This window comes from Amblyomma mixtum, chromosome 7 (genome assembly GCF_055824585.1).
Source record: "Amblyomma mixtum isolate Tamu chromosome 7, ASM5582458v1, whole genome shotgun sequence".
Classification (NCBI taxonomy): Eukaryota; Metazoa; Arthropoda; class Arachnida; order Ixodida; family Ixodidae; genus Amblyomma; species Amblyomma mixtum.
This window is the reverse complement of record NC_143018.1, coordinates 11822381-11835401: the sequence shown is the minus strand read 5'-3', so window position 1 is coordinate 11835401 and position 13021 is coordinate 11822381. Positions and strand designations below refer to the sequence as shown.

The following is a 13021-nucleotide window of genomic DNA, read 5'->3' as shown; positions in this document are numbered from 1 at the left end:
TAACGTATCAAACTACACCACGCATATTGTCTTTTCTTTAGTCTGAGGTTTCAACAAGCTGTAGACCAAAGGGAGTGGGGGTGTCAGATATTGAGTGCAGATTTAGCACATCTACAGGAAGCGCGCATTTTGGCTCTTTGCCCTGTCGACAACAAGCCGAGAAAAATGTGAAAGAACAACCGCAATCCGGAAGAAGCCACACATTCCATCGTTTTGGCCAGTCGTGTAAGCGCCGAGACCAAGCTTCTTGCCGCGGAAACGTTTGCAGAAGCAAGGACCAACGCACAAATTCACAGCACGGCACCAAGGGATTGACTCCCCTTAGAGCGATCGGCCATAATCCGGCGGCCGCGCGGCATAATAAACTCGCCTGGGGGAAAAGAAATGATCGAAATGGAAAGTCATATAGACGCGTTGCATCACCGCTCGGGTGTAGTAGCACTCCCAAGATCAAATCGGTCTCTTTTCACTCAGCAACCTTCACCGATGGTTTCTCCTGGTGTCGTTGCCAACATCCACAGCGAGCAAGCGATCGAACACAAGAGGAAAGAGGGTGAGGAGAATAGGCGGCACGCAACAAAGGAGAGCCCGTCCTCGACGTTCGAAAGGAGAGGGAGATACTTTCGAAACGTACCTCGTTGACGTCAATGAGCTCGAAGGAAGACGCGACGTCCGTGGAAGGCGTCGTGGCCGGCGAAGACGAGGTGGCGCACTGCGCCGCGTCGGACATGAACCTCTTGGCGAGCGACGTCGGGCTGAGGTCGTCGTCGCCGCTCGAGTCCGGGTCGTGCATCCTGCGCTTCTTGCGAGAGGACACCGGCGACGCGGAACCGCGCTCCCGCGACGCCGCGCCGTTGCTGCTCGTCCTCGACGGTGGTGGAGGACTGTCTGTGCTGGCCAACGGGCTCAGCTGAGCCATAACGCCTTCTCGGTGGATGCTCACCGTTCCTCTTTGCGTAAGAATCCGTCCTTCAGTTGAGTCTGTCCGGTGCGCAGTTGCCTTTCAGTTGATGCCTTGCAGCCAGCCGCTAGAACAAGTTGAAGCGAAGGTTCCCAGTCCTGGGAAATGACTTCGCTTCCAGTTCAAGCTTGCGTCGTGGTATGGGGGCCTCGCTAACTTGTCGCTCCAAGCAATCCGCACGCAGACCACACCTTGTCAGTCCTGGACCGTGGGTCTCGGTGGCAACCATTCGGCACCCAGCGTTAGCGATCAACAGCGCGCTGGCTTCGGACGCTCGAGCACGTGCTTCATGGCTTCCCCGCTAGCCGACGGCGAAGATGACAGGCGCCTTCTCCTCGCACACGTGGTCGGCAGAAACGCTGCCAGACCGTACGGCGGGGGAGGCGTCAGTCCGGCTTGCCTGCCCGCATCCAGCGCATGGTTCCGCTCGCAGCTCGCTTCGATGCCCCGGTGGCCACGGTTCGCCCTCGTCGCCGTTCCTCTTTAGAGGCACCGGCACATTCCGTAGATGCTTCAGTGTGCTACGATCGGCGCCGATCGCAGGCAGGCCAAGCACGCGGCTTCTTCGTGGTCGACGCTGGCGCACCGTGGAGAGTCGTCCACGTGAACTTGCGGCAACAGGGGCAACACCACTCTCGGGGAGCACGTCAGACGATGCTGCGGGCACGCCGTTTCCTCGGAGCACGCCGCTGTCGTTGATGAGACGCACGGAGTCACACACACACGGATGCACGGGTGAAACAAACACTTTCGCGCGGTCGATCCGTACACGCGGTCGTTGTCTGGGGAGCCGAGGGCGCGAGCCAACAACAGGTGGGCGGAGGGTGACTGTGGCCTCAGGGAAGGTGGGGGGGAGGTGATGGAAAGAAGAAACAGCGCGGAGACGGGGCCGAAAAGAAAAGAAGGGAAAAGAAAGGGGGGCACCCCAAAGTGCCGCCGGCGCGAAGAAGGTGCGCGCACGCGGGACGGTCGTTCTTGGCGAGTGTTGCCGCGAGCGCCGCACCAGCTACTTTGCCGCAGTCCAGCGCCACCGGCGTTTTCACCCGAAGGCAGGGGAATCGGTTATCTCTCCAGGCTATGGAGGAGAGCGAGAAGGAGGAGGGGAGGAGGAAACGAGAAGTTTGCAAGAGAGGAGGGAGGCAGGAGCGGAATCGCGTTGCCGCCGAACGCGCGCGCGCGCGCGCAGGCTGCGCGCGGTGGTCGCCGTAGTCGACACGCGAGGGCAAGGAAAGCAGCAGCAACCAGCGCCGGCAACGCCGAGGGTAAGAAAGCAAAAAAATAAAACAAGGAGAACGCTTCCAGAAAGAAAAGATGTCGAGAATCCCGTCCTCTCCAAGGAGTGGCAACCCGGCACCCTCTCCTCCGCCCTCCCTAACAAGCAAAGCAAAACGATCGCCGAGAGGAGGCGAGGGAAGGACGTTTCAAAGCAGGAAGCTACAAGTTCGCCCCGAAAGATTCTTCGCCTCCTACTAACCCTCCCTACCTCCATTGCGCTTTGCTCTTATCCTTCTTTGTCTCAGGTAAGCTAGGCCGGAGAGGAGGTCCGGCCGATAGGGGCGGAGAGGGGTCTGGGGGATACCTAGGCCGCCTTCTCTCTTTCTCTGTGCCAGAGAGGGGGAGGGGAGAGACAGATGCTTGGCTAGGTAAGCGGGGCTTCTGATGCTGTAGCCGCCGCCGCCGCCACCAAAGCGGCAGGTATCCCGACCTTCAAACTGGAATGGGCGGTTTTGGACGCGCCTGAACCTTCCCCCACCACCGCCATCTCTTGCCCTTCCTCTCATCGTCGCTTGGCTTCGGACTGCAGCCAGCTTGCTTACCGCGGGGACTCACTGCGCGGAAGGTGGCGGCGCACGCGCGTATGTAGACCCCTCCTCATCCCTTACCTCTCCCCACCGCGTTGCCCACTTTCGTGAGCGAAAAGCAAAGAGGAAAATAAGAAGAAACAAACGAAGACCAGAAGAAGGAGGTTTCGACACCCCTCCCCGCCCTCTCCCTTCTTCTCCGATGGCCGGACAGGTACGGAAGACGCTGCTCTCGTAAAATGGGGGAGAGAGCGAGACACAAGTTTCGCCAGGAATCTCGTGATGACGCCCGCCGCCGCCGCCAGCAAGTCTTCCTTTCTCGCTGCGTGTCGTCCGCGCCTATTAGCACGTTTGCCGAGCAGAAAGAGGAAGAAGCAGTAAGCCAAGCAAAGAGCAAGCAAGAGGCAACAACCCGGAGTTTTCCCCTCCGTTGCTACCGAAACTGGCCGTCCCTCGGAGGCAGGTCCCTCTTCTGTTGTCGTTTCGCTCTCGACTGCAGTACACAAGCTCTGCTTTTCCGTGTTTTCCAACGTTTTTCTTCTCGTTCTTCTCCGGTGCGCCGATGACGATGCTGTTGCGCGTTGCGCCCTCAGGCGGCGACTACTACAGAGGGGCTGCCCCCTCACGAAGAAGGACGATACGTGCTGCCAGCCGCCTTGGGCCGTCCGGAGGCAGAGTGAAAACAGGAAGGGAATGACGACGGCTACTTCAACGAGCGCGAGACCATGACGGCGCCTCGGGCCAACTGCGCTTCTCCCCTGCATACGTCACTCTTTCGCTGCTGCTGCTTTTTAGTCGTGAGAGACGCTTGCGTCACGTGTAGTGAGCGCGCTTGAAAGAGACTACAGGGCGGCACATAGTGGTATCTGCCCGCGCTTGAATCGAGAACTCCGTGACGTCATCAAGTCACGTGACCACCTTCTTTTGGGTTGTCATGTGGAAGCCATAGGTCTTTCATCGTACCAGGTGCAACACTTTTGAAAGGCAGGGGAAAGGACTTTATTTACGAGAGACAGATTAAGTGGTCGCAAGATCCCGAGCGTGCACTATCAGGGTGGAACTGGTCGTCCAGAAGGTCTGACGCCAGCCAGGAGTTCTGAAAGCCCTGGGTATTTTATAAACCCCAGCGCTTGGGTTGCTCCAAACCTGTTGAGTTAAGCGACTACCCCGTCACTCGAGGCAGATAAATTAGCTGTTCATGGTTGCTCAAAACACTCAAAGGGAGACTCAAATTGCGTTACTGATAGCTAGCAGCAGGGATGTTTGCCACCAAACGCTGACCTTAAGAAAGTGGCAACAGGACAGTGCACAAGTTTTGAGTGACAATTTTGTAGTCGGTAGGATTAAAGAACTCAGGTGGAAGCAGCGCGCTCACAGTGTTGTCACATCATCGCATGACTTCTTGTGGAGAAGTCACAAGGTAACCCCCCCCCCCCCCCCCCCCCTTTGGGGCCATTTACATTTCATGACGTCGTCGCAACGATTTCTCCACAAATATACATCAAACTAACTACAGCCAGAAACACAAACAAAAAAAAACGATAATTCTTCGTTAACTATGGGAGGAAATGTCAACAGCTGTGCCATTTTCCTGCACACAATAAGCCATCATCACGACATGACGACTACTGAAGCCGATCTTGAGGTGGGTTCAAGCGCTTTATCTCTAAAGCCTCAGCGTTTGTCCAATAAAACTTGCGTCAAAGTTTTGTTGACCCATTGGCTCCGCTACGGAGAACAATACTATTATATTGATGGGCTGATTCATGGTGAGAATAATATTGCAGGAGGGTCTTATTGTACTCCGCAACTTTGTTATGAGAAGTGCACAGGAGCAATTAAAGTGTTTTATTATAATCTTTTCGTAAGAAGTGAACGTATTAGTTGTGCGCATTATTTCGTCGGGTGCAATACGACCAAAGATCAACGGCAATCTACAAGGAAGTTTCACCGTCACATTGCGAAACCATTGTAATGTACTTCTTTGTCGATGGCATCCTTGTGTGGGATGCGCACGCAAGAGATGGAAGGAGCGCCGATGTTTCTGCAACATATAGCTAATGAATGCCTTGCAAAGAAGCGGGAAGCATCAGACAAAGTTCCAAGGTCTCCGCCAAGCACGCGCTTAAGATGTGACGGCCGCCTCTTTCCAAAAGTTTCACTATCTCGGTTCTTAAAAACCAAAACAGAAAAGACAAATTAAGGGAGGAGAAAAAGAAAGTCTGTGGCCGCATTTGCAATGAGCGTTTTCGCGGTGTATTCTTCCTTTCGCCATAACAAACGCGTGTTCGATTCACACGTCACGTGAGTCGCTTCTTTAAAAGCCTCAAATTAGGCAACCTCGCCGATTCTTTAATCCCGGTATCGGCAGAACAGCAGCACAGACGTTATGGCGGGTTTCCAAAGCCGAGGAAATGTGAAAAACAAGAAGAAAAACTAAAATAAGCCGACAGTAGTGTATAAGAAAAGCATTTTAGCCAGCAAGGGCCGAGCTTTCCGGGAAGCCGCCAAGACAGAGCAGAAAAAGAACGAAGATAACAGGCATAGAGAAGAAGAGAATGAGAAGGCAAGGCGTTGTCGTCTTGAAGGAGGCATTGCGGAGCTGTTTTCTAGCGCCGCGGTGGGATGAAGTGCGTCATCGTTTACGGAGTTTGTCCGACATTCTTTGCCCTCGCTCTCTCTGAGGCCCTTCCTTTTCTGCCGCCATTATTATGTTCTTTGGGCGCGTAACGCAGCGCCGGCCGAAGAAGCGGCGGCGAGAACCCGTAATTCCGAGGGAGGTCGGCTCCGCTTTCTCGGAAGCCACCGCGCGGTCAGCGTGGGCACGGCGCGGGTGGACGAGCGGACAGGCCGAGGGGTGTTGTTGCGGCTCGCAGTGTAAGTCACGCGGCGGGGGCGCTGGGAACCTCGTGGAAGTGTAGCGGTGGAGGTTATGGAGGACCCGTGGAAGCGGAATTGCTCTTGCAAGTTGGAACTAGTCAGCGTTCAGTTCTGTCCTTTACTGATATTTTTCCAGCAATGATGTATACCAGCTTTATGTTACGACACTGACGCTTTAGGATCTTGCATAGCCCTCAACACAGAAGGCATGGACACAGAAAGGAAAGAGATTATAAACAAAGATGTGACTTCATTTGAGGTCATCCTCCCCCGGAATGACCGCGTGTTTAGCTGGTCGGCGAGGGCCGTCGTCGCCAACCAGCCCAATCAGTCGGGAGGATGGTGAGTAGGGAAGAATGACGCCCTGTTCTTGATTACGCAGCTGTAGTGTGGAACCCGTACAAGCAGTTTGAAATTAACATGTTAGAAGCAGTCCAGAGAAAAGGTGTGCGTTTTATATGTCATCGTTATGATCGCGATTTCTCACCCTCTTCTACACTTCTCTCATTGAATTTAACCACGCTCTCCGCCCGTCGCCACACTGAATCACTAAAATTCTTACATTGTATCGTCAATTCCTCGGTAAGGCTCTCAGTTAACCACTACATTAACTTTGCACCTTTATCATCTACAAGAAGTCATCACGAGCTAAATTTAATACCGTATTTTGCACGTACTAATTTGTTCAAATTCAGTTTTTTTCCCCGTTCAATAGAAGCCTGGAATTCTCTACCTGGATCCATTCGTTCATCTCCAGTTCAAAGTTTTATAACTGCCATGGAAGACACATAATACCTGAATATTCCTACCGTGCCATTAACAGTTCCTTCTTTGTTTGTTACTTTCTGTGTGTTTTGAACTTCATTGTGCTCACTTTGTACATTTTGTTGTATTTTGTTACCTTTAGTATTTTGCTTTTTGTTTTTTTCCCACTCCTGCCATAGCGCATATAATTGCGCTGCAGTATGTATAAATAAATAAATAAATAAATAAATTGTAGACACAAGCACTTGAGTGCGGCTACCCACTGCAGTCACTAAACAGCGATGAGCGACAGCGTGTTGTAAGTTATTTGTTTTTATTTAGCCCAGCAGTTACTTCTCCTTGAGCAGCGTGACACTTTCCAAATAGTACCGCGGCTGTGGCATTCGCCTTGCATGCGGAAGGTGCCGGGTTCGATACCCTGCGCCGCTGGGTATCCACCGGTGATACAATAGGTACCAGCTCTCGCCTGGTCTGGTGCTTGGCTTATCTTTTATTTATTTACACATACTGCAGGCCAATGTTTTGGCCTGCTTGGAATGCTTGGATAATGAGTCTTTGACGGTGTACCTCACCTGGCGTTAAAGAAAAACAACGTTCGCCATGGCGTTCTTTTGCCAAAGCTGCCCTTGCGCCATATAAAATTCACTGCCATCATCAATTGGCGAACAAAGAAAAGGGAAGTAAATGCTCCAAGTAATAGAGAAAGGCAAAGAACTGAAGTGTATGAATTCTCGAATGTTATGCGATTACACCACTACTTGCGTTCAAATGTTTGTATCTGAAGGTTCTATTGTGCACGTCTTCTGTGTTGAGGGCAACAGAAGATCTTCGAACGGCGGTGGTATCCACTTTTCCTGTTTTATTATGCACGGAGGGCAAATGGATATAAAATAGAAGGGGATTATGACTACTCTGAAAGACATGAAGGAGCCCAAGGTAAAGAGGTTCTCAAAATAAAGGTAACTAGATAAAACTCCCAGCTGGGCCCGTTTTCTTTGGGCTTAAACTCTGACTGTGAAGCATTTGCGCGGATACAGACGGTGAGAAGGGGGGGAGGGGGGAGTGCGAGCTCTGCTTATCATCAACTTTCTTGGCTATCGCACTCAACACTCCACTCCAGCAGCTGATGGTTGGGGATGTTGATGGTGGCTATATGGCCATGCCCTTTAAAACGGGTCACCACTGTCTCCTGGCGCGGCGGAACAGAGAAATAATTAAGTAAAAAGAAGACATTGCCAGTTATTCCATCGTTCGGGAAAATTTGTCCTCCTCAATTGCCGTCACGAAAACCGCCTCTTTTTTTTTATTTAAATATACTGTCAATCCCCAGAGGGATTGTAACAGGGGTGGGTACAAGAAAAAAAATTTACAGTATTATTAGCAAAGAATTATACCAGAGAAAGTGGCACAATCGACAGGTCACATTATTGCAGGACATGTCGAAGGATGTGTACAAGGAATTCAAGAGGCAACACAAAAAACTTACTGTGTTTAAAAATACATACATAACAATGGTAAGTACACAATTTGTAAAATTAGGATCATAAAATACATGCAAGAAATGCAGCACCAAACAATGAAAGCAAAATGATCAATATATTAACGACACAGATATCATACAATAGATTTACTCTGCGTTTGGCCACAATAGCGCTTCTTCTACAAGCTGGGTAAACTTTTGAGGCGAGCTCTGTTGTGCAATTACTGGGTCAAGTTTGTTCCACCAGCGCACTGCGAGAGGAAAAAAGGAGTAGAGAAAGGCGTTGTTTTTACACGAGAATTCCTGAAGCGTGAGAGCGTGTTTGCGGCGTGTGTTTCTAGAACGGTTGATACTAACAAAGGCTAAGGGATCAATCTTAAAGGAATTGTTAAGCAGTTCAACCATGGTGCTCTCCACTGCTTCGTCGGCAGCAAGAAACAGAGCCACCGGGACGAGGCAAGGCCCTGCTTTGGACAGTGTCAAGGCGACCGAAAGAAATTCGATTCCAGCAACCAAAGCTAAAGACCCCTTCCTTGACCCTGGACAACCACATCTTTTTCCCGAACAACCAAAGCCATCACGCTTTCCACTGCAGCCTCCATGCAAAAGACCGCCTTTTGGAGAGTAGCCCTTTTCTTGAAACTGGCACGACCGTTGGGGCTCTGAGCCGTCCTTTCCCTAACGCCGCCTTTTCCCTCAGAACCGGGAAGGCATCCGTGTCTTGGCGGCCTCTGTGTCTAAAGTCCGCAGATCGGCTTATCTAGGGACTCGAACTTTGAACTTGACTGGGGACTTTAACTGTGCCAGGCGAGTCAAAGGCTCAAAGCAGTGCTTCTTCGTACTCGCGAACTGCGAGCCTGTCGCATCGGAATGTTCGCCAAAGGGGCCAGGACGTGGCTGGACACGAGGACGGGCTGGGGAGTCAGCTTCGTGGCAACGTGAATGTCGGAAGCTGGGTAGTGGGGAAAGAGAGCAGTGAGTTGACATAGCAAGGGAGTGGGAGCAAGAGGGGGAGGGAGGGGGGGGGGGGGAAGTTGAGGAGATGCCGGAGAAAAAAAAAACATAGATTAGCGTAGCAGGGATTAGCGACGGGTAGGGGCCAGGACAGTAATCACCCCCCCCCCCCCCCCCCCCCCACCCCCGAGAGAGTGAAAAACGAGCACTCTGTGTATGTTCGTATTTAGGAGAGATATACCAAGAGCCACTAAAGCCAAAACGGGCGGGAAGGCACCGCCGGGAGACGGCTTCTTCTCTTCTGCGGTGAGCGCAGTCAGTTGTAGAGTCAGGTGCCGCGACCATGACACTCTTCTTGACGGGGGAGTACCCGTCCTCAGGCGCTCCCCTCCATTCCGATGCGCATAGGCACTCGCTCTTGCTTGGACATCGGCTTGGTTGCTTGTTTTCTTTCCGTTTGAACCTTGCGCTTCCCTCAACTTGAGAAATAATGCTCGCAAGCGCCGCTCGCAAACGTGCGCTCCCTGCACCTACCTGGCTTTGCATGCAGTAGTATATTTCTGCAGAGCTGAAAGCCGTGGGATACCCGTCGTAGAAAAGCCGACCCAAGAGCATGATATATGAGAAAAAAATGTGCGAGCAGAACTTTGTTTTGTTGTTAGTGCGCAAAGAAAAAAAGAGCGTGCTGTTTCTCATCCTTTCTTTTTCTTTCGTGTATGTGTGTGTATGCGTGTGTGTGTACCGCGCGGAATTCCCTGTGGAATTTGGTATTTTTGTCCCTTCCGTGTATTTGCCCAGTCGTGAGTTAAGTGGTCGGGGTCCTCACGTCAAATGTCCCGATGTACATTACAGATAGCTGAGGGACTTGTAAGGAAGTGCTACCTGACAATATTTGCGCAGGGATTGCACAATACGTTTATTAATACATAAACGCCCCTGCAGGGGCATGCACAAGAGATGGGATATTAAGATACATAATTCATTTCTCAATATGTTACTACATCACAAGAGCGCGCACGAATGTGTCTCGATGAAACCACACTCGCCCTCATCTGTTCGGCGAGCGTATTGTCGTTTTCGCTTTACGGCGATCGAAAACGCCCCAATATGAACAAACACAAAGCATTTCACGTAGGACAGAACCCGCCGGGTAGTGGCTCAGTGTCTTTGGAGTTTAGCTGCTGATCCTAAGGCGGCGGGTTTGATCCGGCCGCGGCGGCTGTATTTCGATGGAGGCGAAATACAAAAACATCCATAAGCTGTTCGATGTCAGCGCACATTAAAGAACCCCAGGTGGTCTAAATTAATCCGGAGCCGTCCACTACGGCGTCCCTCATAGTCTGAGCAGCTTCGGGACATTACAATCCCCCCAATCCGCAATCCAGTCTGGAATTCCCTTTTTTTATTGACCACTAAGTGTGGGTTTAGGCCGGCAGGTTGAAAGTCCACTTTGGCATCATCCTCAAGAAATCATTCCGTATCCCTTTTCGCGTTTTTGTTGTTAACAGAAGTAGCAATAAGGTAAGCAATCGTGCGACGCTCACAAGATGGCGCCTCGCTGGGCCGGCGACTGTCACTGAGCTACAGATTTAGCTTTACGGTGTGAATTATTGAACTGCTCCATGTTGTCACTTTTTATAATGAGTTAATATGACGACAAGTTATCAATGTGATTTCCTTTATTAACTGCTATTTTATAAAGCATGCGATGCGCAGTTGTATTTTATTGAGGTCATCGCAGATTCAGCGCGACCACAACAGTGTACCAGCCTAATGCGTAAGTATGGAAGCCGTGCGTATACTAATGCATAGTCTTCTCCAAACATAAAGAGCTCTAAGTCACATCCTGGCCTTAACTACATGTAAACATTTCCATTATCCTCTTGACTGAGGATAATGGAAATGTTTACATGTAGTTAAGGCCAGGATGTGACTTAGAGCTCTTTATGTTTGGAGAAGACTATGCATTAGTATACGCACGGCTTCCATACTTACGAATTAGGCTGGTACACTGTTGTGGTCGCGCTGAATCTGCGATGACCTCAATAAAATACAACTGCGCATCGCATGCTTTATAAAATAGCAGTTAATAAAGGAAATCACATTGATAACTTGTGATGTGGAGTTGATGCTGACAGGCAGCCCAGGTTATGCAAGTGCAAAGTAGTTGACGCATTTGGGGAAAAACTGTCTTGGAGAAAGAATGTGCGAAAACTGCACTAAAGATATGCAAAACTCTAGAAAGAAGTAGTATTCGATGCGAAAAAAAAATTTAATATATACTGCTCGACGCGTTGTCTCGAAAATGGGATAGCACCAATAAAAAAACATCCTTTGTCATTGCGCACGAAACACTGCTTTCGAGAGCGTAAACACATGTGCCTGCATTATGATCATATCCGGAACTTACCGCGCTTTCTGCCCATTGTCTTTTCGTTCGCCTCACTTATCTTTGTTCGTTTACAGAAGGCCTTCCTGGCAGTGCGGCTATAGACCGCCCGTTCGTACCTCCATGCCGCAGAGTTCCAGTATTCAAAGACTAAAAAAAAATCCCGAGTCATGCAGTTCATAAACTATAAGTATGACCTGCTGCGTTCGCTGACACTTCGTCGCATAGTATCATCGCTCGTGCGAAGACATTTCGCTCTTTCGTGTATTTTATGCAATACCAGTGGGCTCTTCCTCCACCCTTTCTCAAATACCAGCCAAATCAAGTTAGTCATTGACGAGAACATGCGTGTAATATATCGGCAGACAATAGGGGATATTCAAAATTCCGCAAGTGCGCTTTCACTGTGTGCCAAAAACAAGATGGCCGACTTCGCTATAAAGAAACTACGTGGGCTGCAGGACAGGCGCTAAAGGTGTGGATAGAATGCAAGAAACGTATTTTGGATGAATCAAACAAATAACTAGTCTTTCTTGCTTTGTTTCAGCTGGAAACGAATGGTCAGCCATCTTGTTTTGGGCAACATTGTTATGCGGGAAAGCGCACTTGCGGAATTTTGAATATCCCCTATTGGGTGTAAAACAGGGACGTGAAGCTGGCAATGAACCTTAAGAATAACGTATGAATGGCAAATGTAGGGTGTACTGCCGTTGACAGAAGGTTAAGGACCATGCTAAAGGTAACCAGGCTACATGGTTTGTTGTTCAGTCGCATTGTGGATCATTTATATCATATCTCAAGCTCTACCCTTCTGCAAGGTAACAAGAACCTTCGTCCTCACTTTTGAAGATCATCCCTGTCTTTCCCCCCTCTCTGTATCTATCTGGCTATCTTGATCTCTAGGGAAGCCGCAAGGGCCCCGCTGTGCGAATCAGAAGCAAACCATGCATCCTGGTAACTTTTAGCAAAGATGATGGTCTTCGCATCTAATAATATAACGTCCTGAACCAACTCTCTCCCTCTCTGACACCTCCATTACTGTCTACGCCTTGTTAGTGCTTTCAGGCGGTTCTCATTAGCGTCATCATCCTCATCATCAGTCGAAGTGCAATGAAATAAAGACGCATCTCTCAACGATCTCCATTACTCCTTGTTTGCGTGGTTTTGGAGCTGTGTTATAGTTCATTTATAAATATTACATCGCTTACACAAGGCCGGAACCGAGCTGTCCAGCCAGGTGAGGTCTTTACATTAACGACGTATACTACATTTATAATACTAGTATATACGTTCATGGAGCACTCAAGCCAGTTGACAGCTTTGAATGATGACCATCATAAACCATAACCAAAAGCCCCCTCGATCCTAATGACAAGGATTAGTTAATCTCCTGTCGGAGCGTTCTCTTGTGGAATGACTGGAACGACGGTGTACTCCGATCACTCCATCTATAGCAGCCTAGGAAATTCACTGACAGCTATCCACTGCAACGACACCGAACGCCTTGCGGCATTTCCTGGCCGTTCACAGAAGCTCCGTCGTATACAGGAGCGGTGATTTAAAGTGGACAGACACAAGTATGCGAAAATGGGACTGCGATTGATCTCGGAAAAACGGCCAATTACCCAACACACACATATACGAGCGAAGAATGCACAGGTGTGCCGCCGTTGCTAGATAAATTGAGAAATAAACCGATGATGAAGTTCGGCTGCAAGCTGCGACAGGGCATGGAGCTAACGACAAGGGTCTTCGGAGTGACCCTAAAGCGATACCAGTGACACGGGGTG

General features: G+C 50.0%; 1 protein-coding gene across 2 annotated transcripts in view; it reads right to left on the bottom strand.

Moving 5' to 3' along the window:
* Window positions 1-13021, bottom strand: part of TfAP-2 (transcription factor AP-2) — a 194570-nt gene that overhangs the window by 105418 nt on the left and 76131 nt on the right. Inside the window, exon 1 of one of the 2 annotated variants that reach the window (XM_089551717.1) lies at window positions 635-4080. The exons of the other annotated variant lie outside the window; for it this stretch is intronic. Within the exon in view, the coding sequence (XP_089407843.1) occupies window positions 635-919 (285 nt within the window). The 5' untranslated portion in view covers window positions 920-4080. Of the gene's footprint in view, window positions 1-634; window positions 4081-13021 lie in introns of those variants that run through there. 2 annotated transcript variants of the gene reach the window in all.